General features: G+C 38.5%; 1 protein-coding gene across 10 annotated transcripts in view; it reads right to left on the reverse strand.

Annotated features, from left to right (window-relative positions):
* Positions 1–27820, reverse strand: part of cacna1db (calcium channel, voltage-dependent, L type, alpha 1D subunit, b) — a 62720-nt gene that overhangs the window by 10474 nt on the left and 24426 nt on the right. For 3 of the 10 annotated variants that reach the window (XM_048211181.1, XM_048211182.1, XM_048211180.1), the window contains exons 10-36: positions 27513–27590; positions 23377–23461; positions 23173–23199; positions 22654–22811; positions 20382–20607; positions 19792–19999; positions 19362–19482; positions 18354–18465; positions 18220–18265; positions 17656–17713; positions 17442–17574; positions 16017–16146; positions 15601–15660; positions 15289–15395; positions 15110–15197; positions 13171–13278; positions 13016–13068; positions 12777–12923; positions 10124–10325; positions 9651–9809; positions 8142–8252; positions 7965–8042; positions 6240–6323; positions 2540–2668; positions 2142–2207; positions 1978–2069; positions 481–640 (exon numbers count right to left, since the gene is read on the reverse strand). In XM_048211181.1, coding sequence (XP_048067138.1) covers positions 481–640; positions 1978–2069; positions 2142–2207; positions 2540–2668; positions 6240–6323; positions 7965–8042; positions 8142–8252; positions 9651–9809; positions 10124–10325; positions 12777–12923; positions 13016–13068; positions 13171–13278; positions 15110–15197; positions 15289–15395; positions 15601–15660; positions 16017–16146; positions 17442–17574; positions 17656–17713; positions 18220–18265; positions 18354–18465; positions 19362–19482; positions 19792–19999; positions 20382–20607; positions 22654–22811; positions 23173–23199; positions 23377–23461; positions 27513–27590 — 3026 coding nt within the window. The remainder of the gene's footprint in view (positions 1–480; positions 641–1977; positions 2070–2141; positions 2208–2539; positions 2669–6239; positions 6324–7964; positions 8043–8141; positions 8253–9650; positions 9810–10123; positions 10326–12776; positions 12924–13015; positions 13069–13170; positions 13279–15109; positions 15198–15288; positions 15396–15600; positions 15661–16016; positions 16147–17441; positions 17575–17655; positions 17714–18219; positions 18266–18353; positions 18466–19361; positions 19483–19791; positions 20000–20381; positions 20608–22653; positions 22812–23172; positions 23200–23376; positions 23462–27512; positions 27591–27820) is intronic. The other 7 variants (XM_048211183.1, XM_048211185.1, XM_048211184.1 and 4 more) reach the window with 7 other exon arrangements.

Here is a 27820-nt window from a genome sequence, read left to right on the forward strand (position 1 = left end):
AAATCATTAGCATAACAATGATAAGATATGCAGTATTTCTGAAAAATAAAGCTCAAGCAAAGCATGTTCAGTGAAAATAACAAGGGTCCTAAGATTGACCCTTGAGGGACACCACACTGTAACTGAGCTGAATGTGCTCTGATTGGTCAGCTGGAGCAGTGTGTTGTGATTGGTGTTTGGGAAATGCCCCGCCCCTTACCATAACCGCCAGTTTCAACACACTACTAACTAACTCAAGCAGGCCCCGCCCCTTTATTCTGTGCATGAATTATTTAAATGAGGAATATTGTGAAGAAACTCAAGATGGAGTTCAGAAACACTGACACTGATATAGAGAAGAACTCCCAGTTTTTCAAGCTCAAACAGCAACATTACACACTAAAGAGAGATGAACAGAAAAGCACCATAGGTCCTCTTTAAAAACAGTAATTATTATAACACGTTTTTAAACACGTTAAAAGCTCAAATATTTTGAGGTACCAGAAAAGCACAGAGCATGTAGAAGCTGATGAAGTAGAGGATGGCGAAGGAGCTGCCGCAGGTTTTCTCCTCTCCAGGGTTATAGTCGGACTCAGAGTCGCACTGTTTGCCGGGCAGACACGCCAACATGATCTGCTGCCACGCCTCGCCCGTCGCACATCTGACCCACGGCCAGAGAAAAGACCATGACACACTGTCCTGTACTTACACCATGTGAATTACTACAACTGATGGCAAATTCATTTTGATTTTAGAGGGATAGTTCACACAAAAATGAAAATTCTGCCATCATTTACTCACCCTTTATGTCATTCCAAACCCTTAAGACTGTCCTTCATCTTTGATTTTTGTCCCTCCACTGAAAGTCTGTTCATCCAAATGTTTATAAGTGAATAAAAGCCTAAATTAAATCTGTTCATCATATGAAGCGATCGTGTCTCTTCAGAAGTCCGCTTCATTCATGAGGATTTATTTTACGATCTCTTTATGAACATTTTAGGTGAATAAACTTTCAATGGAGGGACAGAAATCTCTCAGAATTCATCAAAAATATCGTTATTCGTGTTCCAAAGATAAACAAAATGTCTCCAAAAGTTTGGAACGACGTGAAGGTGAGTACATGATGACAGAACTGTCATTTTTTGTTGAAATATCCCTTTAAATCTCACTGTGAATGAGCTCTCTATGGTTCCTGCAACAATATACAGCACTCAATTCTGCATCAAAAGAGACCCAATACTAACAGACATGCTAAACTGCTCATACTGTACAGCTGGAATCATCTGAATATTTACTGTAAAACAATAACGAATAAAGACTTTTTATTTTGTAATAGTTAAGTATTTCTATAGCGCTTTATACAACACAGATAGTTTAAAAGCAGCTTCACAGTGATAAACAGGAAAAGAACAGAATCAATGATGCAAACCATCAAATATGAGACTAATTCAAATTCAGACAGAGTTATTATTCAGATCAATTCAGTTCAGTTCTATAACTGTGTCAATGTTGCAAAATTTGTAAATTACAATTCGTAATATATGCAGTATGTGCATTTCATACATTATTAAGTTGAAATTATATGACATTTTGTAGATTTGATATTCTGATGAATGGGATGCATAGCCTGACAAAATTAAAAACTCAGCATCGGTGCAAAGAATATACTTGATTTCTGATTAAAAGTTAAATCTTAATGCTATTCACACCTCAAAAATCATGTTCTTCCTCAGTGTTTGTGTCTTGTTTTCCAGCACAAATATCTAAACATTCTTAAATCAAGATGCATTTGCTGGAAAAGCAAAATGACTGAAGATATTAAGATATTTTCTGAAAAAATTCATTTATGGTTAAAAGAAAGGGGAAAAAATCTGCCAGCGGGGTCGGGAAAAATAATCTAATTTTCCCTTTGAATTAAGTTTATTTTTCATGGAAGTGAAACATGTATGTGCACACACACACACACACACACACACACAAATATTCCCATGAACACACCTGAACAGCAGGAGCACAGCTTGTGGAAAGGTCTGGAAATTATTGTTACGATTAATGCTGGTTCCATCCACCATCGCGACCTTCCCGAACACCTGAAAGAGTAAAACGATCTCGGTATCGTAATTCACAAGAGTGTTACTGCATCACACCAGCAGATGATTTACCTGCATTCCAATGACAGCATAGATGAAGAACAGCATGGCAATGAGCAGAGCCACGTACGGAAGAGCCTGAGAGACAGAGGAGGAAATGACATCATGATTGAACATCGCTCAATTACAATACTACAGTTTAATTCATGTGTTTTTATTAATCTGCAATCAAAGCTACATTTTCTCAGTTGTCTCAGTCTCAGATGTTGGTCTTAAGTTACAATAATATATATATATATATATATAGAGTGGTCCAACCTAGTTATAGTTATTGGTAAAATCCACCATCGGTCGACCTCTAAATCTGGCCTTTAATATTTTAAGTCATTTTGCATCTCACGTAAATGTGATTTAAGAATGATTAGATATTTGTGCTGGAAAACAAATTTTTTTTTTGCAGTGCAGTGTACCTGAAATGACTTGATGAAGGTCCACAGGAGCGTGCGAATGCCCTCTCCTCTGCTCAACAACTTCACTAAGCGCATGACCCGAAACAGACGGAAGAAGGTGATGGAAATCCTTGCGCTGTCCTCCGTGTTCTGAGAAAAACACCTCATGTTAATGAGTTATAATGTGCTTCCACTCTTTACTTCAATGTGTCTCTGTCACACATCGCACAGTGTGTGCATTGAGTGTGAACAGGACTATGATTTTGAGTGCTCTGTGTCATTCACTGGTGAGTTTCATGCTGAGTTTGTTCATGCACTGCAGGCTTCACATTCTCAAACAGCAAATGCTTCAAGGCCCCATACACATGACAAAGATCTTCTTGTCAAGACAACACGCAGGGCATCTTACCCCTGACTATACTGCAAAAACAGCAGCTCCTGTGTGCTTCAACAAATCAAAGGGCTTGTATTAATCTCACATTCAGATAGGTGCCTCTGAACACAGCAAACTCATGCCTGAATTTTTGAGCTTTCTCATGAAGTACAGATCTGTCATGACAACTCTCAGAGTGTTTGGCATTGGTAATGGATATGACAATGTTGATATGTTTGGTCTTGGTGGAATAGATCTGCTACACTGCTGCTGTTCTTAGTGCTACTGCTGCTGTTATTGGTTATTACTGCTGTTGTTCTTGCTGTTATTGCTGCTGCTGATGCTGTTATTACTGCTGCTGTGGTTATTACTGCTGCTGTTATTGCTGCTGCTGATGCTGTTATTACTGCTGCTGTGGTTATTACTGCTGCTGTTGTCGCTGCTGCTGCTGCTGCTGTTATTGGTTATTGCTGCTGTTGCTGCTGCTGTTATTGCTGCGGTGGCTATTGCTTAGTGCTGCTGCTGTTATAGCTACTGTTGCTGTTAGTTATTATTGCTGCTCTGGCTGTTGGTTTTTGCTGTTGGTTTTTGCTGCTGCTGCTGTTGGTTATTGTTGCTGCTACTATTGCTGCTGTTGGTTATTGCTGTTGCTGTTGCTGCTGCTGTTATAGCTACTGTTGCTATTAGTGATTATTGCTGCTCTGGCTGTTGGTTTTTGCTGCTGCTGCTGTTGGTTATTGCGGCTGTTGTTATTGTTCCTGCTGTTATTGCTACTACTGCTGCTGCTGTTATTGTTCCTGCTGCTGCTGCTGTTGGTTATTGCGGCTGTTGTTATTGTTCCTGCTGTTATTGCTGCTCTGGCTGTTGGTTTTTGCTGCTGCTGTTGGTTATTGCAGCTGTTGTTATTGCTGCTGCTGTTGGTTATTGATGCTGTTGTTATTGCTGCTGCTGTTGGTTATTGATGCTGCTGCTGTTGTTGTTGCTGCTGCTGTTGGTTATTGTTGCTGTTACTATTGCTGCTGCTGCTGTTGTTGTTGTTGTTATAGCTACTGTTGCTATTAGTGATTATTGCTGCTCTGGCTGTTGGTTTTTGCTGCTGCTGCTGTTGGTTATTGCGGCTGTTGTTATTGTTCCTGCTGTTATTGCTGCTACTGCTGCTGCTGTTATTGTTCCTGCTGCTGCTGCTGTTGGTTATTGCGGCTGTTGTTATTGTTCCTGCTGTTATTGCTGCTCTGGCTGTTGGTTTTTGCTGCTGCTGTTGGTTATTGCAGCTGTTGTTATTGCTGCTGCTGTTGGTTATTGATGCTGCTGCTGTTGTTGTTGCTGCTGCTGTTGGTTATTGTTGCTGTTACTATTGCTGCTGCTGCTGTTGTTGTTGTTGTTATAGCTACTGTTGCTGTTAGTTATTATTGCTGCTCTGGCTGTTGGTTTTTGCTGCTGCTGTTGGTTATTGCAGCTGTTGTTATTGCTGCTGCTGTTGGTTATTGATGCTGTTACTATTGCTGCTGCTGTTAGTTATTTTTGCTGCTGCTGCTGTTGGTTATTGCTGCTGTTGGTTATTGCGGCTGGTGTTACTGTTGCTGCTGTTATTACTGCTGCTGCTGCTGTTATTGGTTATTACTGCTGCTGCTGTTGTTGTTGCTGTTATTGCTGCTGCTGTTGTTATTGCTGCTGCTGTTGTTATTGCTGCTGCTGTTGGTTATTTTGAATTGTTATTGCTGCTGCTGCTGCTGCTGTTAGTTGCTGCTGCTGTTATTTCTGCTGCAGCTGTTGGTTATTGCTGCTGCTGTTATTGCTGCGGTGGCTATTGCTTAGTGCTGCTGCTGTTATAGCTACTGTTGCTGTTAGTTGTTATTGCTGCTCTGGCTGTTGGTTTTTGCTGCTGCTGCTGTTGGTTATTGCTGCTGTTGTTATTGTTGCTGCTGTTATTGCTGCTGCTGCTGCTGTTGGTTATTGTTGCTGTTACTATTGCTGCTGCTGTTATTGTTGCTGCTGCTGTTGTTATTGCTGCTGCTTATGCTGTTATTGCTGCTGCTGTTGGTTATTTTGAATTGTTATTACTGCTGCTGCTGTTAGTTATTGCTGCTGTTGCTGCTGCTGTTATTTCTGCTGCAGCTGTTGGTTATTGCTTCTGCTGTCATTGCTGCGGTGGCTATTGCTTAGTGCTGCTGCTGTTATAGCTACTGTTGCTGTTAGTTATTATTGCTGCTCTGGCTGTTGGTTTTTGCTGCTGCTGCTGTTGGCTATTGCGGCTGTTGTTATTGTTGCTGCTGTTATTGCTGCTGCTGTTATTGCTGATGCTGCTGTTGGTTATTGTTGCTGTTACTATTGCTGCTGCTGTTATTGTTCCTGCTGCTGCTGTTGGTTATTGCTTCTGCTGTCATTGCTGCGGTGGCTATTGCTTAGTGCTGCTGCTGTTATAGCTACTGTTGTTGTTAATTATTATTGCTGCTCTGGCTGTTGGTTTTTGCTGCTGCTGCTGTTGGCTATTGCGGCTGTTGTTATTGTTGCTGCTGTTATTGCTGCTGCTGTTATTGCTGATGCTGCTGTTGGTTATTGTTGCTGCTGCTGTTGCTGCTGTTGGTTATTGCGGCTGATGTTACTGTTGCTGCTGTTATTTCTGCTGCTGCTGCTGGTTATTGCTGTTGCAGAGCAAGTACGGGACATGCTACTGCCAATACATACATGACACGCTGCTGTGAGCAAGTAAGACATGCTGCTGCTGCACAATATACATGAATTACCCGTATCAGATCTATACAGGTGTAGCTGGGGAAGATGGAGGGTTTCTGAAGCGTGCTGCAAATGCTAATGCTGACCAAGTATTTTAAGGTTGAGCATGCAGCTCATTTGCTACTGATACATCAACTGTGTCTTATAGAGCATGATGTGATTGTAAGCAGATTGAGTTGAGGACCTATCAGCCTGTGCCATCTAGAGTTTCATGACAGAACTCATGTCCTCAGTGGAAATACTTACAAATTAAACACACAAAAAGTACACTGTAAAAAATGATATGATCAATAAGTCATGGCAACATAAGTTTTGGCATTACTTTATCCCATCAAAATAATTTGTCCAATTACAACTTTTTTAAAATTACAGTATACAAGATTTAACTAAAATGAGTTGAAATGACTTGTACAGCCAATTTAAACATCTTTTGCACAATAAACAGTTCAAATAATGTGACTACATCCCTCCTGTTTGTTAAATCACTAGTAAGATGGGGAAACAAATGGAACCTTTCCTCTGTATCACCCACATATACTTCACCTTTAATATCTGAACAGAAACAGACAGAGAAGAGAGAACACAGCGCTGGGCCTGGATCACGTGTTTACTTACATTGATCTCTGTGATTGCAATGTCAACGATGCTACCAACAACAATTAAGGCATCAAACGTGTTCCATGCATCGGCAAAATAGTGCTGCGGACACCCAGCCAAACAGAGAGATGAATTGACAAAGGAACAGAAAGAGGGAAGAAAAAGACAGAAGAAAAATCACAGTTATGATGTTGCAGCCGCACACAGAAAGAGCAACACACTGTTTCTGTGTCTCATTCTGCTCCCTACCTGCCAATAATGGCAATCAGAGAAAAGTGAACACAAATTCAGCCACTAGCAAGGGTCGTGAGCCACTCAACATTGGGACACTGATGATCTTTCATTCATAACGCATCTTTATTGTTTCGAAACTATTAAAAGTCATAAAATGCCACCATGTCTTCGTCCTCCATTTCTAAACTAGACATGATTACATTTTCTTCCATGTGATTGTATTGAGAAACCATTGCTTGCTGGTTATTGCATTCATTGGGAGATTTTCCAGTAGCCCCTCACTGCAAAACACACGAGATCCAGTGGGCGGAGACGGGTCTAAGGAATATGTAAAGTGGGAAGAGTTGGATCTAGATCCAGGGGGTGGAAATGGGTAGGTTTAGGGATATGTAAAGTGGGAGGAGTTGGATCTAGATGGATCTCACGTTCTGCAGTGGGGACCATCTCAGATATTCAGAGATCATCGAATCCCTAACTAGTGGACAGAAACTAGGGAGCGGATTGAGACACATCCTACTCCTACAACAACAACAGCTAGGCATTCTGGGTATTTATTTATTCAAAGTTTATTTGATTCTCATAATAACGTTCATGTCACATTTCACCATAAAATTAAAAGAAAACTATACTTTGCATTGAGAAAATGAAAATCTTTAGCATTGTGACATTCATAAGACATACTGCAATGCGTCCGATGTTTCACTTTTTGGACTTTTTTGTGGTTCTCGTTATTCTCATTTAAGAAACGAGCAGAACTCACATCAGAACAAGTATAAATCACTAATAAAGCTTATGTAAATTACCACATTCATGACCACAGTTTGTGCTTTGTGAATGTTAGTTGCTATGAAAAAAAATCTAAACTAAATTAAACTGTGCATACATGATTTTATTGACAATGATTCATACTGGCTTCTATCATAAGCCATTACCAGAATAAATTAACAGAATAAATCATATTAAATCTCATCACAAAACATCAATGCAAACTTTCGGCCTTTTTTTGGCCTACAAAAACACGTAATCCTTTTAGCGCTCTATAAATACTGTAAACTAAGTACATGAAAATATAATATATGTTTGATATAATTTTAAGAATTTGTAGTTTTTTCTTATAATGACGTTTTTCTGCATTACAGAGAATTTGGGGGTTTAAACGTGTTAAGTTGTCATGAAAATAATGCCACAATGCAAAAAGTATTAAAGCTCCTATAACAGGCTTCAATGATAGGATGATTCTAGGGACAAATATGATATTTTATTGAAAGCTATTGTAAGATACCCATAATATTTATTAGCATATCTCATAATAATATTCTGATCTGACACGTATCATTTTGCTATGGCTTAAATTCTGTAACCATAAATAAGACTTCTTAAAGCACGTTCCCCTCTGTCAGACACATCTATAAACACAGCACACTGAAGGACGAGTGACCGACCAAACACACTAGCAGAGGTGAGGAACAGAGTGAGGGTCAGACAGGCCAGAGGAAAGCGGGCATCTACCTGACTCAGAACGATGTCTACTACGCTGCCAATCACCACCAGAGCATCAAACCCATTCCAGGGATCCACACAATAACCCTATCAGACAGACATCAGCGGGGAGGACAGGAGAGCAGAAGGGTTAAACTTCACGGGACAGGGGCACAGGCATTACACTGAGACTACAGAAAGACGTACCTTCGGTTTGAAGGCAATCAGTTTGAGAATCATTTCAACTGCGAAGACCCCCGTGAACACCATGTTCAAAATGTCCATCGCATAATTGAAAAGACGTGACTGGCCGTGATGCTGTGTGTAATACACGGAAAGTTCAGAAGTCATTCATAGGGATCATATCACCAGAATTCAAAACACACATTAAAGGGTTAATTCTCCCAAAAATAAAAATAATGTCATTTATTTACCCTCATGCCGTTCCACACCCTTCGTTCATCTTCAGAACACAAATTAAGATATTTTTGATGAAATAACACTCCCTTTTTCAATGCCCAGAAAGCTACTAAAAACATATTTAAATCAGTTCATGTGAATGCAGTGGTGCAACTTTAATATTATAAAGTGACAAAAATACTTTTTGTGCATCAAAAATAACAAAATAGTGACTTTATTCAACAATATCTAGTGATGGGTGATTTCAAAACACTGCTCCATGAAGCTTTGAATCTTTATGAATCTTTTGTTTCGATTCAGTGGTTCAGAGCGTGTATCAAACTGCCAGAGTCACATGAACTATTGAAGTTTCAACACACTTATGACGTAACGAAGCCTCGTTTACTGAAATCATGTGATTTTGGCGCTCTGAACCACTGAATCGAAACAAAAGATTCGTATATCTTCATAAAGCAGTCACATGAACTGATTTAAATATGTCTCTATTAGCTTTCTGGGCATTGAAAAAGGGAGTGTTATTGCTGGCGATGCAGGCTTTACTGAGCCATCGGATTTCATCAAAAATATCTTAATTTGTCTTCCGAAGATGAACGAAGGTCTTACAGGTGTGGAACGACATGAGGGGGAGTAATTAATGACATTATATTTTTGGGTGAATTAACCCTTTAAACAATCATTCCTTAACTGGCAAAAACCAACCTTTCTCTACTATTAGTAGCTATGCTTCCACGCACCTGATTTTATGTGAATTTGTGATATATGTACGTGCTCAATTACTGTGGATATTTTTTTTTAATCTGATAAGAATACATGAGCATAAACTACGATGGAAGCACATTAAAAAAATCCCTCGATGCACAACAAAAAACTTGCGTGACTTTGCCTCAGTAAAGAATGTTGGTGGATAACTGGACTAACCAGCGGACCAATCGCATCGCAGCATCTAAAATGTTGTTAAAGTGTTGCTAAAAATTCCTAATTTTGTTTAGGAGGTTTCCTACATTTAATTTTAATTTCCTCATAATATCCACTGCAGCATCAGCTCTTTTCTCTCAGTGTCTGAAACGGTTCGATCAAGGATTCAGTCTCTCTAAACCCCGCCTTTCTGAGAGCCGCTCTGCTCTGATTGGTCAGATTGGGCCAGTCTGTTGTGATTGGTCAAACACTCATTATCATATCTGAATATCTGAAAAATTGACCCAAGTATTGAAAAATGTGTCTCAGTGATTGTGAAACACAGTGATGTGGTGATGCCATCTGTTCGGTGTGTGCTGATGTTTAGAGGCGTTCTCTCACCTGAACCGCCAGACACAGTGTGTTGAGGACGATGAGCACAAACATGACGTACTCAAAGCCGGTGGAGTTCACCACATACCAGAACTTATACTGGTAGGGGTTTTTGGGGATGTATCTCCTCAGCGGACGGGCTTTCAGAGCGTACTCCACACACTGACGCTGTCAAGACACACACAACAAGATTCACAACCTCATCTTTCATTCATAGCCACACTGGAGAGGGTTGCCAGGTCTGCGTAAAAAAACTAGCCCAATGACCCAATTCCAAATATAATATGCCACTCCCATATTTTACAGTCACTGTATGCGTTACACATAATTCAACTTGAAAATCACTATATAGTAGTACTCATTCACACAGTCTGTTTTCATAAAGACGCCAACAGTTTAAAAGCAGCCCAGTTCTGCGGGAAAACCACTGACTTGGCAACCCTGACACTGGATCACAGTAATATCTGTGTGGACTTTCAGACCTGGTTCTTGTCCAGCTCACAGTTCTTGTATTCTTTCTCGCCCTGCTCCTGAAACGTGACGATGACAAAACCCACAAAAATGTTCATCATGAAGAAGGCGATGATGATGATGTAGATGATGAAGAAGATGGAGATCTCCACGCGGTAGTTGTAAATGGGGCCCATGTTTTCCTTGCTTGAGTCGATGGCCTTGTACAGCAGGCTGCAGGAGACAAAATACACGCAATGGACCAGTGCTCTTCAAAATCGCCATGTTTTGGCATCACACGCTATAGTTTATTGCAGTGCTTCTCAACTGGTTTTGCTTCAGAACCCAGACAGTCTAAAAAGTCCTTAAAATCAAACATTGAAAGCATTAATTTTACCATAAACACATCAGCGTGGGCCTAGAATAAGAAAACTGACTCTTGAGTTTCAATGGTTTCATGCTCATTTCATTATTCAGTATGATCCGGGCTGTAATTTCTTTGACACAACACTACTTTGTGCAGTTTTGTTGATGGTTTTTGAGGATAAACCTGTTCACGTTGACATCTGTCTAATTTGACACACTTCTGCCAACTGACAGATGAATTTGCACTAAAATACTTTATGTGTTTGAATCTACGGCCTTTGGCGTCAGCAACAAAACGTGGGAATTGTTTTCTCCTCCCTTTAAAGGTAGTTCAGTCTATTTTGCCATTCCTAATTATATACTATACAATTACATAGTCTGTTGCATTTTATTACTTGCATTTACCCTCCAGTTGAGAACGACTGATTCATGATGTGATATTAAAATAGTTACAGTACAGTTCTAGCAGCCATTTACCATCACACAGTATTCAAATGAGGACTTGTACCTTGTTCTCATTAAAATACAGCAGCTGCTATAATCATACTGAACTGTTTTATAGTCACACTGTGAAAAAGAAGTGCACTTTAGCATACTTTTAAAATGTAAATACTTACCATGGAAATATTTTAAAGCATATACTTGAGTACAAACTGAATGTAATGTTTTCAGACACAACTGCAATTACATTAAAATGTATTATTGTTTAAATTTAAATTGAATGCAATAAGAGTGCTTTTTTGACCCACTTAAGTAGGACTTAACCCTCTGGAGTCTGAGGCTGATTTGGGGCCTGGAGAAGTTTTGACATGCCCTGACATTTGTGCTTTTTTCAGTTGTTCATAAACATATTAATGGAAAAAGTGTCATTACACTGTATTCAGCACAAACTAGGCTACCATAATATGTGAGGAACATGTATGTACATGTTTGTGTTTTTGAAGGAATAACGTTTATGCGTGGTTATTGAAAAAACAAAAAACTTAAGTCACTGAAATAAGGCCAAAAAAATAATATTATATATGTGTTCACAAGACTTCTGGGTACTGGAGGTTGTAGACTAGAGTTTTTGCTTCAAAATGATGTAAAGATTATCCTGCCTACCCATTCACATAAAACAATATATTGATTTAGTTTTTGTAAGACACTTTTTGTCAAGAAACACAGTATGCGTGAAGGCGTGAATCATCATGAATAATGAGGTGTTTCACACCTGAGAAGACAAAAGAATCGCATAAAGTGCTGTAATGACCTGCATAAATAATGAGCTCTTTCAGTCAGGTAGGCTGTGAAAAAACCCTCTGTGATCATGTCTCAAGCTCATCATGGTGTATATCAAACATACAGAAAAAACAGCAATACTGTGAAATATTATTACAATTTAAAATAACGGTATTCTATTACATCTTTACGTGTAATTTCATAATTACTTCTATTGTCATTTAAATATGGTTAGAGTGTACTGTCGAATGCACTGACAGGCATTTATGATAAACTAAATATACTTTAATGACATTTCTATTGATACTTGTATGTAATGTATTTAAAATTATTTGTAATTACACATTTGTAATAAAGTTGCAATTTAGTACATTTAAAGTAAATTACATGTATTTTAACACACTACAGTTAAATTTACAATCAAGCATTTTACATGTGCTTTACTATGTTAGTCAACACATCAAAATAAGTGTACTTTAATACCCAACAAAAAAAAGTATATGTGTGTTAAGACTGTAATGTGTTTTTTGGTTTAGTTTTCATTCTGGTCTCTGCTCTGATTTTCTGAGTTCTGTTCCCTAGTTAGTTTCCCTGGCTGTTATTTAATTTCCACACACCTGTTTCTGTTCTCCTTGATTTAATTCCCTGTGTATTTATGCCTTGAGTTATTCCTGTTCAGTGTCCGGTATCAACAATGTTAATGTGGTTATGTAATGTTCTTCCGCGATCTCCCAAGTGCTCCTGGTTTATTTTATTAAAGACTGTTTTTGTTCTCTATCTCTTTCGTCATACGCTTCATTACAGCCATTCGTGACAAAAAAACATAGTCATAAAATTTAAGTACACTCAAGAGACCATTTATTTCAGTGATATTACATTATATATACTTAGACTATATTTAAGTAGTTTTAGAATTATTCTTTTGTTTGTTTGTATGTGTGTGAGTATATTTAGTTTGTGAATTAAATATAACAAAACGTTCTTTGGAGATTAGGTAAAAATGATTAATGAAAGAAGTAAATAATGTGTGGGTCTTTTAGAGGTAGGGTAAAGAAATGTGTGTGCATGTGTGTGTGTGTGTGTGTGTGTTGGTCTTACGCTGGCCAGCCTTCAAACGTTGAGACAGTGAAGAGAGCCATCATAGCCATCAGCACATTATCAAAGTTAAAGTCGCTGTTGTACCAGATCCTCTCTCGCACTTGTGGCAGTGCCGTCTCACCGATACTGTACACGATATACGTCCCTCTGCAAAGACAAAAAGAAGGTGTATCTGATTCACACACACACACACACACACACACATTGTGTATTCACTGTAAGACATGTCATTCACTCACTTGCAGTCTTCTGGACTTGTCTTTGCATCGTCGCTACAGCGGTAGAACTTCCCCTGAGGACACACATTTTCATCACGTGACACAGAAAACTGCTTGTTAAAGGAGTTGTTAAACATGAAATCTTGCTTTTCAAGTGAATGTATTTGCTGTGGCACCTTAAACAACTGCACACCGATGCAGGCAAACATGAACTGAAGAAGTGTGGTGACGATCATGATGTTTCCAATCGTCCTGATGGCCACAAACACACACTGAACCACATGCTACATCAGCAGAGAGAGAGAGAGAGAGAGAGAGAAATGTTTTGTTTATTTATGCATTTTACAATTAAAATAGTGAGGGATTATGGGAATTCATCTTTTCATGATATTTTGCCAGTGTTGGGGAAACACATTACAAGTAATGTAATCAGATTACTTTTTTCAAGTAACTAGTAAAGCATTACTTTTAAATTTACAGTAAAATATCTGAGTCACTTTTTCAAATAAGTAACACAAGTTACTTTGTTTTCAATGTACTGACTGACAGTTCTCCTGTCCTCATGTTGAGAGGAATCGTGAGTAAGTTCAGAGGCGTCATGTGTGAACACTGTAGTTCTGGACTAATGTGAGCATTTACTCATCTCGCTTGCACAAAAACAGTGTCATTATTCCTTAAAATGAATAAAAAAACATTGAAATGCAAACTCACAATATTACGCAAACTTGCAATAATTAAGTATGTTAACACAAATATACTTTATGTATTTAATCTCACTTTATTAACCAATATCTTTCCTGCTGACCTTCGATGATCCAATTCAACAATACTAATAAGCAAAAGGACATCTCATTTCTCATTTTGTTGCTTTTATTGCTGCAGTAAGAGTGTTGAACTTTCCTCTGCATTTGTTTGAATGGTTTATTTGAGCTGCGCCCTCTACTGTACAGGGGTGAATCTGCATTTCCTTCAGCCTGAGGCTTATTCATTTCACTTATGGTGTAAAAGGTCTTTACATTTGTTAAAAATAGAACTTTTACAAGTAAGCCCAGTCCAGGTGAGAAAAAGTAATGCAAACGTACTTTTATATTACTTTCCATAAAAAGCAATTAGTTAATTCTTTAGGGAGTAACGCAATATTGAAATGCATTACTTTTAAAAAGTAACTTTGCCCAACACTGCATTTTGCTTAATATTTTGGATTTATTGTATCATAAAAAGTCTCTACAGGAAGTCACTACAAAAAGTATTCATAGAAAGCAAACTGCAGACTTGTTCTCTACTTCCTGCAAATGTACGTACCCCTTACATTTATGCTGCGCTACGCAAATTGTGATTGGTCACTATAAATGTGAAATGTGTTAACTAATTATAAATGATAAACTAACCAAGCCAGGTAAATAAACTAACAATTACAGCTCTGCAAAGAAACTGTTGATAAAAGATGTGCAGAGTCGACTACGCTGGATCTGTGTGAGACATTATAGAATAAACCATCATCAGAGACTGTGCTATTACATGTCTACTTATCATATAAATACATAAATGGCCACAAAATGTTGATCTGCATTGAAATGCTTTCATTACATGAGAAAAACGAGAGCAATGAAAGCCACGCAGAAGACCAATGTACAGTGAAATATTGTTGTTTTGAAAATATTTCACTGCAGAATGCTGCAATAGTTCAGTTGTAATGAAGTTTCCAATGTGCATGTCCATAAGATATTGCATGTGGCTTTTAATTAATGCCTGGACAGAATGCTTTTGGCTTTTTTTGTGCTCAAGCATTACAACTGTATTCAAAACACGTCCATGTGTTACAGTAGGGGGCGCTGACACATGTTTCCTATGCCAAAATTAAAACAGTGGGCATTTACATTAAAGCCTTAAAGGAATTGTAGCAGCGTTTCAGAATAGTCCTAACACCGTGACTACACCAGACGCGACAAGGCGACCTTTGCAAATCCATTTCTTCTTCGTGTCAGAAATAAAATGCGACATCAGTCAGAATCATGCGCCACTTGCGTCTGGTGTAGACATGGTGTAACCCTCACACTGTTTTACATCTGGTGAGCTTCACATTACGCTTGTCACAGAGAGACAGAAGTGCCTGACTTTGAGTCCTTTGGCTCTGTTGATGGCTCTCAGAGGTCGAAGGACACGCAGAATCCTTAAGATCTTCACCACTGAAATGGCCGAAGATCTGCAGACAAAACGCACACAGCGAATGTTGAACACGAGCGCACTGACTGACTTCAAACGTGCCGGACGAAATAATCGTGACATGTACGTACTGTATGCCGAAGGAAACGAGAGAGACTCCCACCACCAGCAGATCCAGCAAATTAAAGTAATTTCTGCAGAAAGCCCCTTTATGAAGGAAAGCACCAAACGCTGTCATCTGATGAACACAACAGAGACCAGTGAACTAAACAAGCATCTACAACAGTAAAAGCAAGAGTGAAACTGAAAATGACTCAACAACACAAATAAGAAATGAACTAGTGAAGCATAATCTGTATAAGCTGGAATAGGTAAGAAGGGCTGAAATGAGGGTTATAATCATGTTTTATACCGTGCAAATGGAAAAAGACAGGAGTCTTTACCTTCAACAAGATCTCCACTGCAAATATAGCGGTGAAGGCATAGTCAAGATAACCAAGAACCTGCAGAGAGAAACGTGACACACGTGAACTGACCGAGAAATACAATAGACAGAACAGAGTCAGTCCAAGCCCACAGTGCCTCTACAGTCCTTGAAGTTTCAAAGCATTAATGTCTTTAAGCCCGTTTAAGTTAACCGACTAAACTTTGGGAGTAAGTCAAACTCAAAAAAGCACATGCCCATGTTTTTCTACAGTGTGGCGAAGGAGAAATATTCTTGAGAGTATCCAGACTCATCTGGAGGAGCCCGTCTTCTTCTGATCTGTTCATATTATTCCCATATTTGTGTATTTTATCAGGTTAAAAAGAACAGATCATATGGTGTTTTGATTGTTGGGGTTTTTCTTGGCTGTCTTACAATGTTTCTGGCAGAGAAGTTACGGATGGGGTCCTCGGCTGCCAGCGAGACGGAGCTCAGCATGATGAAGATGAGGATGAGGTTGGTGAAGATCTGATGATTGATGAGCCGATGGCACGCCACACGGATCCTGCGTTACAGACAGAGGCCAGACGGACAACAGTGTGTGAGAATGAACAATGTGGCACTGCAAAAGACCTCAAGCTGTCTCCATAGATGATGTCTATGTGGCACTGTACTGTATGCATACAAAAACATCTCCTGTGTATCATAAACACACCAGATCTGAATAACTACTTCAGTTACAAAAGTGCAGTGTAAAAAGATTTTAATCATTTTAAATCATTGGTTTAATAATCTTTAGTCATGCTTTAATGAAGTACACTTATTCTGATGTTTACTAACATACTAAAGCACATGAAAAGTACTTGATTATCATTTTAACTGTAGTGCGTTGATATTGCATTGAAAGTAAATATATTTTAAATGTGCTAATTGCAACTTCATTGTTACAAATGTGTAATTACAAATATGTTTAAATGCAAGTTTCAAAAGAAATGATATTAGAGTATATTTTAGTTTTGGTTGTCAGTACATTCAGTTATTTAACATTCTTCTAAACATCTGCCCTTATATCCACTGAGGAAAGACAGTGTTTTCAACCATGAACAAAAGCACTTACGATAACTCTTATTTTTAAAAGAAAATCTTGTTCTTTTTCTCTTCTTTTCTGCATTTTCACTTACGATGTAGCTTGTGTACTAATCTAGTTTCTAATGAGAAATGAAGAGAACTTTCACCTTTCAGTATGACAATGATCCAAAACATCTAAATCAACAAATGAATGGCTTCAGCAAAGAAAGATGAATGTTTTGGAATGGAAAATAATGGGAAAATATTCCCAAGATGTGCTAAGCTGATAGACTCCTGTTCATACTGAGATCTGTAATAAAGTGCATTAGTTCAGGGGTGCGCACACTTATTCAGTTAGTCATTCGAAGTCTTTAATTTTTATCTTTTTTCTCTGAAATGTGTTTGGTTTTCAGTGGCATTGCATTGGGTGTAATTTTTACATTAAATGTGCAAAAGTTCTGATATGATTTATTGATGATATTTAATTTTTTACATCGCAAAAAACAGCTGTTTAACAGGGGTGTGTAGACTTTTGATATCCACTGTATATTAAACTTGGAATACTGTGCTATGAATATTGTCGGCACTTGTTATAATATATATAATATATGTTATAATATGCTTGTTATAATATATATAATGTTATAATATATTGCTTTTGATGTTGCTTTGAATTAAAGTGTCTACTAAATGAGTAAATGTAAAGACAGTCATGCTGGTTTGTAATGAAGGTGAGTAAATGATGGCAGAATTCCCATTTCTGAGTGGTTTATGTTAGTAAGTGTGACGTACGGGTTGGAGTTGCTCAAGATGAAGAAGGCGCTGCCCTCTGGGATTGGTGGCATCTTTTCTCTGAGGCTCAGCTCTGACAGTCTCTGTGGCCTCAGCCTCGATGGCACCTCGGGCTCTTCTACCTCATCCTCCTCTACATACACACACAATAACAGTGATCAGCTGACAACACGGGAGCTCAGGTGATGAGAGGTAAATACTATTAGAGGTTTACCTGAGGAGTCAATCGTTTCCTCAGCCTGATCCTGATCAGCCTCCTGATCACCAGACGCCTGCAACAAATAACAATAGTGATACCTCAGACAACTCAAAACTCAGAGTAGGAGACAGCTTACTTGCTCAGTAGCATAAAAACAATACAGGACACCGAACTGCAAACAGAGGAGGGTCTAAATACACAGAACGATGAGGGGCAAAACAAGGCACAGGTGGGGACTAATCAATCAACTAATGAGTAACCATAGAAACAAACTAGAAATGGGAACAAAGGAAACACAAACAAAAACAAGGGAGTGCAAACTACAAAGTCCACGAAAACAGAACTTTACTGAACAAATGAAGATGTTTTTTTCTTATTTTGAGCATAAACTCAATTCATTTTGATACATTGTTTTCTGAATAAAAATAATTTTGATATTTGTAATGGAAAACAAGCCATAACTACTAAGAAAATCATTTTTTGCAGCAAGTCATCTTTTCATTATTACATGACTTATTTATTTCATTATTCAGATGACTTATTCCAGAGAGCCATGTCATGCATATAAATATCACCCACCTTAAAGTTTCCACCGTCACCATCTCTCTTGAATATGCTCATACTCCTGCACAAAACACAGTCTGTATGTTAGCAGGCATTTGTACTCAGTGTCCGAATGAAACTCTTCTCAGGGCATCAGAGACGAGTGTTACCTGCTCTTTCTCCTCTTGTTCCTCTTCTCCTCCTCTTTCTGGGCAGAGTTCAGACTTTCGGCATCTGCCAGGTTATCCACAGCAATGGCCAAGAAGACGTTCAGTAAGATGTCTGATCGGATGGGTTAAGAAACTAAAAGGAGCACATAATGTTCTCTCTGAATCGATATACATAAAACCAAAGATATCCAATGGACCGCTGAACATAATGTGTAGTCCTGCGTTTCTGTGGCGTCAACACACCTCAGTACTCGAGGAGTTTCCTTCAAACATCTGTGCCATTAAAACTGACGTGTCATTGTTCAACTAGCTAGTTACAACATGCAAGATTCTCCTCCAGCTCCACCGTGACAGTAGCTCGTCTGAAGGAGAAAACTGAACGTACAGTAGCAGTCCAAGAAGATGTCGGTCCCTATTTATATTACATCGTTAACTACTGTGCATTTGAGTATTTGGTACAATGTACTTGCTGCGTACTAAATGTCATTCTGAAACATTTACATTTTTCTGACAGGGTAAGTACAGTGTAACAACATGCAAGTAAAAGTTGGTCCAGGTGTCTGTAATGCAACATGTACTTGTGTTGTGTAAAGAAATGCGGTCTGACACGTATCAGAATGCAACAATGTGTGAAATCAATGTTTTTTTGCCCCTTTAGGCCTGAAATGTCATTATTTCATTGCCAGTATCTTTTAATATACACTACTGCTCAAAGGTTTGGAATTAATGTTTTTCAAAGTCTCTTCTGTTCACCAAAACTGCAATTATTAATCTAAAATACAGTAATATAAAAATAAAAAATCCTAATTTTAAAATGCTATTTATTCCTGTGATCAAAGCTGAAATTTCAGCATCATTACTCCAGCCTTCAGTGTCACATGATCCTTCAGAAATCATTCTAATATGATGATTAGGATCATGTGACACTGAAGACTGTTACACAATCTGAAGAAATGTGAGGACTTGAGGTCATTGTGTCACAAATGTGCTGAACAGAAGGAAAGATACAGTTCCCACAGATGAAGAGGATGATGAAGTAGATGCACACGAGCATGCCTGAGGAAGAGGGGCCTCCATACGCCATGATCCCATCATACATCACTGTATTCCAGTCCTCACCTGTCAGGATCTGATGCAAAACACATAAGAAAAATATTCATAAGTGGGTATTTGATAAAAGCAGTAGCTGGATGGATAAGCTCCATCTGAAAATGTTGCTTTCAAGTTCATGTTCATGCTGTAAGCTATCCAAACAACCTGATATCGACAAACAAACTGTATGTATCCCATGGTACTTCAAAGAACAGCACAGTTAATCGCAGAACATTTGACTCTATAATGCTTGTACTTTGAACAAGCAGTGTGTGTAAATGTACATTATTGTTCAAAGTTAAAGTTTGTGGTTAGTATCAAATGTGACATTCACACACACACACACCTGAAACACAGTCAGCAGGGCTTGAGGGAAGTTGTCAAAAGTGCTTCGTTTGGTAACAGTCTCGTCAAAGTTGAATTTGCCGCCGAAGAGCTGCATGCCGAGCAAACTGAAGATGATGATGAAGAGGAAGAGCAACAGCAGCAGGGACGCAATGGACTTCATGGAGTTCAACAGAGACGCCACCAGATTACTCAGAGACGCCCAGTGACTAGAAACAGAGAGAGACGCAATACAAACAACCACCACGATATTTTAGTTATTTGTCTCATAAAACAAAACGTGTTACAACAATTACAACAGAGCTTTGTAGAGCACTAAACGACAAGCATAAACAAAAGCACTTTAAACAATCCTGTTCGCTCTCTGTTCTAGTTTGTTAGCTTACTTTTGTAAATGGTTCTGTGGTGACACAAATTCTGACATCAATGCATCAACTATCCACATATTTTTAGTTGAAACGTCCTATAATTTCACAATTTCACATCAACAGTGAAGTCAGAGAAACAAATAATGTCAGAGTCTGGTAACAGTGTTGTCATCAGTAATTACACATGCTATGAAGGCAGCTGATCACGTGTGCCGTTTCTCACCGCGTGACTTTAAAGATCCTGAGGAGCCGGACGCAGCGGAACACGGAGATGCCGAGAGGAGACATGAACTCCAGCTCCACGAGGATCGTCTCCACGATGCCTCCGCACACTACGAAGCAGTCGAAGCGGTTGAAGAGCGACACAAAGTATGCCTGGAGCCCCAGACTGTACATTTTGATCAGCATCTCACATGTGAACAGGGCTAACAACACCTTATTCGCCACATCTGCAGACAAACACATCACAACCAAGACAAGCGGTCAGTTCGGACAAAACTGTCATCATTTTTGTCAGTAATCAAGCTTTACTCATTTTTGCTTTGACAACCAAAGTGGTGTAAAGTCAGCAATGCTTCTGTTTAATGCGTATTTTATTAAATTCATGCTACACTTACACCTAACATTGATATTTTTCAAGATAAATAAATTGACATTATTTATCACTATCAAGTTAATGGGAAAGTATTTTTACATTTATTCCAAAACAATAACTATATAAGCATAGTATCAAATTTCGTATTTCATGTATATTTTGTTTGTAAATATTCAACTATATCAGTTATATATCAGTTTATACCATGGTCTGTCCAAATACTCAATTCTGATTGGATGGGAGGTGTGCATTAAAACCATTTAAAACCATATTAACGCGCTACCGTCATTGAAGCGCTTGCACACACACACACACACACACACACACACACACTTCCAGTCAAATATTGCGCTGCAAACATCAATAACAACTTTAACTTGTCAATGCTGGCAAATGACCGTGGTATAAGCGGGATAATCCATAGCTAGCTGTGCATTAAACCACTGAAATGATGGTCACAGACAAGGAGATTCACTATAAATTTACCAAACTGTTTGTTCACTAAAAAACCCTCACATGTTTTCAAGTAATTTCAAATTTGATTATGACATGACAAAGTGGCGATATCTACGTGGATTTGTTGTTTACCTACTTTTACCATCATGAACACCATTATTTATTCATTCAGACCAAATGTGGATACAGAAGATGCACAAACATGAGGCTGGATTTATCGCATAAAAGTGTAATACGCCAATCAATAGGCCATTTTTTATTCATTTATGAATCAATGTAAATTCATGTGCATTACTCTTAACATTGACACATCTTCCTTGTTAAATAAACATTACATCAAAAAAGAAACAAAGAAACCAAATACAATTCTATTTTGTAATTTTACAGTAACAATGTATTGATCTATTTATCAAAACCAAGTCAATCTCATCAAGTTAGTGTTTTAAGCATTTCTACATTCATTCCAAAATAATAACTAAAGGCAATAATAATTTAAACAATATATGTTATTTGTGTATTGATGTTTAGGCTATTTTGGATCATCAGCCATGCTCTGTAAACACCGTCTGTCATGGACACAAAGATGTATTTTTAATTATTTTTAATTATTTAATTATTTTTAATAAGATGTATTTTTGTATGTTTAATTTCACCAAGCTGATTGCACTAAAAACCCAGCAGTCATCATGCTTTCAGTCCATTTCAAGTTTGATTTTGACGTGACATAAAGCGGTGATATCTATCTGATCTGTTTACTTACCTCTCAATCTCAACTACTCTTCCCATTGACGCCATCATTTGTTCAGTCAAACTGACGCGCGGAAAGCGCACATCAACAAGAGGCGGGATTTATCGCACAAACCAATCATATCCAATCATAGCGCGATGGAGACATTGCCTCCTCTTACATGACTTTCCCCCATTCATTTTCAGTTACCCCCCACAAAACCCACCGCACGCCGGGGGTCTGATGGTGTTCTATGGTTTCCTATGAGAGCAAAAGGAGGCATGACTCCTGCTGTAACTTTACCTGCGGGTGTCGCTGTTGGGCATTTAGAAATACGAGTGATTTGTGCTCTTTTTTAATGTCATAATTTGTAATATTTGTGTTGTTTTATATGTAATATGAATTATTTTTTCATCCTATTTTTTTTTGAGGAGGCACTGCCTCCCTTGCCTCCTCGGAGGAAACGCCCCTGGTTCAAACTCAATGGGCTCAGAGAGACGGCGCTTCCTGCTGTAACTTTAACCGCCGGTGTCACAGCTGGACAGTGTGACTTTAGAAAAAAGTTTAATGTTATATTTCATCATATTTGCATAGTTTTATTTTTGTACTATGGATTACCACCCCCCCCCCCCTCCTTTTTTTTTTTTTTGAGGAGGCACTGCCTCCAGGGTGTAAAGTACAGTGAGTTTCAGTGAGTGTCTGCTGTTTGTTCCTCACCCTGGACCTCCGTGAGCCAGTCGGGCTGGTTATAATGCTCGGATGATATCGTGAGTGTATTCAGGAACACCAGCAGAATCACCAGCCAATAGAAGACGGTGGATTTCACCACAGCTCGGCACTTCCTGCGACAAAACCTGTTCCAGCAACGCCAGCGGCTGCAGAGACAGGATGTGATTGGACGGCACTGTGAGTGACACATACTGAACACGTTCATCTACACAGCTAATATACGTGAGCACATGTTATGAGCTGTTTAGTGTGTCCATGCATGTATACGGTCAGATGAATGTTCAAAGCACATCAAGCTTTCATTTAATGAAAAGCAAAGCCCATGAATGTATTGATTTCAAACACAACATACACAGCAAGCATCGAAGCGCCTCGGCAGATACACCAACACATGTCACCATTAAGAGCACATGCACACCGAGGTGAAATGACATCAATAAGACAACAGCAAACACACATGCAAGACTGGAGCTGAATTCAGCTGTGAACACACACAGAGCTACTGACCTGAATTTCGACTTTGTCAATTTCTGACTGGAAAAGTGAAAGAAATGGCATCATTGCGTGCCACACTACAAGCTGACGAAAAACTTCCAGCAAGTGACAACTGGTTAACATTTCATTAAAGACACAAGAGCTGGGAGTTTGTGCACTGTAGATACAAAAGGGTGTGAAAAACTGCATGATCAGATATAAAGGTGCGTCGCTCACCAGACACGCCCGCAGCAGAGGATCTTCTCGCTCTCTTCTGGGTTCTCTGTGTTCACGGATTCAGACTCACTGATGGGGATACTTGCTGCAGAGACACAGGAAACACATACATGAGGACAAGACAGCAGTGCCTGGTTTCCTACACAGCGAAGACTCTTATTTGGTACATTAGAGGTTGAAATTAAAAACAGAGCCCTAACTATATATTCAACTGCTATTTATTTTTCAAATATCACACTCAAATAAAAATGGATATTTGTACACAACTCAGTTGCACATAAGGTCTTCGTGACAAATGTATTGAAACATACATAAGTAATAAACAGTAAATAAGCTCCTCTTTAGTGTTTTTTGTAGCTAACTAATGAACTGTGAACACTGGATAACTTTCCAGGATGTTAACTGACATATTGTTCTGTAACTGACATAAGTTATTGATGTCTTTCCTCAGTTGAAACACTGATTGAGCGATTATATGAGACGTGATACATTTCAGTAAGTTGTTCAGTATCTTTCAACATTCATTCATGCCTCATTGTGCTGTAACTTGTAGTAAAGTGGAAGAAAATGCTCCACTTGAACAATCTGTCACGTCACATTTAAGAGCATCAAAACACCATTTAACGTTTTAATTTCATGATAAAATGGACAGAAGTAACAAAACACAGAGCTCTTTGCGATTGGATGCTATTGTCACGTAGACTGCCCTAAATTCAACACGAGAGATTTTCTTCACACACAGTATGAGTTGCAGTTTGACACATTTTTCTCCCTCCTTTTGATTGACAGGATATAATCACTGATCACGGGCTGTTTTTAAACAATCAGCTGATGGCCGATTATAAAAATACTTGCGATTACTGGCAGCTTCTTCAGTGCATCCCTAATTTAAAGTACACTTGTGTTATTATTAGGGAGTAAACGTTTCTGTGCTATGGAATGATTTTGATATGGGGACAGCCCTAGAAATCCCTGTTCAGTGTCCTGACTACTGAATTAAAGAGATGACTGAGACACACCCAAAGAGAACAACATGTCATAAATGAAGTGTCTATTTACACCAGTGCAAGTAGCCCGTCTTATTGGCAGAGGTTATTTACACAAACTAAATTACAAAAATACTGCACTGATAACAGGATCAGTGGCGTGGAGAGTAAAGCCCAAAGCATACTTTGGTTTTTACACATACATTGTGATTTTTACCTGCTAGCCTGTTACTCAGATCATTATATTTAGCAGACTGAATAGGTCCCGCTATTACTGATAAAGAACAAAGAACACCTGGACACAATTACAAGTGAACAGGAACAGAAGAAACAGGAAACAGTGAACAGAGACCAGACATCTGAAGGTAAGACATCAGGGCATGTCAGAATACAACAACCTGTTCACTGAAATGCCTTTAAGTTTTGAAGGTAGCACAGAAGTATCCTCGTCTGCCTATGATATCCACAATCCTGTGAATGTGTGCAATTCGTTAAATTAGTTTCAAGATTCACACACTTTTTCCATCAAAAAGAGTGAATGGTAGAGTTAGGGCTGGACAATAATTCAATATCAATATATATCAATATATATATTTTTTTTTTTTCGATAACGGTGATATGATTTTTAAACACATTTCCGGTATTTCGATATATACATTACAGCATTTCTCACTGACTTGAGGCGCAGCCGTAGAAAGAGCAGAACGCGATTGGCTATTTGTGTGATGAAGTACACCACAGAGACATGCAGCCACCAGCCAGTGCTCTGCAGTTGGATCAAACGCGAACACGGCAAGTTTTACAAAATTAGTAGCCTACACCTCATGCAAATGCGACGGAACAAGCGTCCACAACTTGATGAAAATATGTGTGCATACCTACACCGTGCTGGTTGATGTTTGGTGCAGGAGAATGTGTGAAATAAAAGCTTTAAACACGGATACTTTATTCTGTATGAACTAACGTTATGTGTCATGTGGCTAGTGTTATCAAACTCATCGCGGAGCTCCGCGCTGAAACCGAGCATATGCGCGCTCCGCCTGTTTATCATAAAAACAATCGTATTTTTCATGTGTTCGTATTCAAACTCCAGTTCTGACCGCATCGCGAGCAAAATACAAACAACACTCATGTGCTGCTGTGCTGAGGGAAACAGCCTACGGCTCGCGTGTTTGAACGCAGCTAGAGCAGGCAGAGGTGAATGAGCAGCACTTTTGTGACATTTAAATTCTCCGCTGTAATGCGATCTCATGCGAACATATTTTCCATTTGTGCTGTAGATTACAGCAAAACAATCCACATGCACACAAACCTCTGCTCTGGTCGCGTCTCAGGAAAACATATTGTGTTGTGGCACTGAGAAAACTATTACCAACGATATGTCTCCGAATGACAAGAGACCGAGGCGAGAGAAGTGATGCTTTCTCATGCATAATACCGCAATTATAATCTTATGCATACTACAGCGCAGTGATTGGATTAAATGAGCTTATGTCATGAATATATATATGTCGAGTATATATACGCTCGAAACGGTCTATATCAGCATGTTCGACCATGCCCATACTTGGGCCGAAAGTACACGATTACGTCAGATTTTGTGACGTTGTTCCGACTCAGCTTTTCAAACAGAAAGACAGAAATCGCTCTGAAAAATGCAAAAATAACTATTTTTCACTTATGAATAACATTGAGTACCTTTAGTGTTTTCAATGATGTGCAGCCTACACATATGTTTACATCTCAAAAAAAGTGTTTTGGGGTTTCATGACCCTTTAAGAATAATAAAATCAGCCTACATTATAGTTTAATGTTAAAGATATTAATATTACTAAAAAATGAGTGAGTCTTATGTTTATTTTTATGTTTGTATGAAGGCTAAATACAAATAAAAGCTGAACATAAATTTATTTGTACTGTTTTTATTTCTAAAATATTATATAGTTTTATAGGAAGAGATGTCATAGATTTGGCAAATTCATTTTTCAGACGTTTGTAGGTACAGACATCTGTTGTGGCCGTTCTTGGCAGTTTTTCTGAGGCTGTTATATAGTTCATATCGATATCGGAATTATATCGTATTGACCGAAATTAAGAATTATATCGTGATATAAATTTTGGCCATATCGTCCAGCCCTAGGTAGAGTATAGGTTGGAAATGTCATCTGCTAGTCAGGGGATAAAAATCACATGAATGAATTATAGAGACAAGGCAATATTCACATATTCATTGGCTGATACATTACAGATCCCATATAGCCCTATTGATCTCCTCCTGGAACATTGTTCCTAGTCCTAAATGTAGATTGTGGCCTATTTGACAAAAATCCCTAAATGGAATAAATCATTTTGATTAAATTTGAATAATCTTAATTCAAAGAGAAACAATATTATTTGGTATCTCTTTATTGTAAGGTGACGTAGTTACACGTTACTACATGTACTTACTATAGTAATATTTACTAATACAGTAAATTATGCATACTTGCAAGTAACTAACCCTAAACCAAACCCTAACCGTAACTCTACAGTAAGTACATGTAATTAATTAATTTTATTCAGTACTTATTTGATTTAGTACAATGTAACTACGTCACCTTAAAATAAAGCTTAACCGATTATTTTTCTTACCCCATTGGCAGATTATTTTGCTTGTTTTAAGCAAGTTTTTTTTTTTTTTTTTTTCAGAAAACATGGTATAAAGGCAGAGTTTGATGAAGCGTGCAAATATGAAAAGGGTGATAAACAAGAAATGTAACTATATTTAATGTGAATAGAGTATTACTAACAAATACAGTTAAACAACAAACATATGCGCTTACAGGGTTATTTGTGCTTTGTCTCTTGCCACTATATTCAGTGCTCAAAGTGGGCAGTACTGGTACACAGAACTGGCACTTTCATGTTTTAATTTTTGGCGTACCTTCGTTTTTTCTTGTGCATGGCACCTCTTACATGTTGCCCCAAACCGAAATGCAAATTCAGCCGAGAGGACGAATCGCCACTTCCCCCGGAAGTTTTTCCCACCGGCACTTTTTTCCCACTTCAAGCACTGACTATATATTCAATGAATTGTTGTTTTCATTGAATACGTTGTTATGTATATGATATGCTAGTCACACTCAAACACACACACAGAGCAAAATTTACCCTGAGTCTCAGTGGACTGACTGAACCAGCTCGAGTTTCCCGTGCTCTTCTCGTGGGTGAGATCGCCCAGCATCACCCCTTCAGTTCACATGCATTCAAACAGAGAGCAGCTATGAGCGTCTACTGCACAAAAACACAGCAGCACTACAATACTACAACACTAGAGACAGACAGAGAGAGAGAGAAAAGAAGGAAATGAGAGAAACAGGACGGACACAGAAGGTGGATTTGCGGTTCTGACTCAATATAGAGCAACATAAAGCAAAGGCTACTACAATCACACTTTTACTACAAAGCAGAGCTACATA

Source organism: Megalobrama amblycephala, linkage group LG12 (genome assembly GCF_018812025.1).
Source record: "Megalobrama amblycephala isolate DHTTF-2021 linkage group LG12, ASM1881202v1, whole genome shotgun sequence".
NCBI classification, from domain to species: Eukaryota; Metazoa; Chordata; class Actinopteri; order Cypriniformes; family Xenocyprididae; genus Megalobrama; species Megalobrama amblycephala.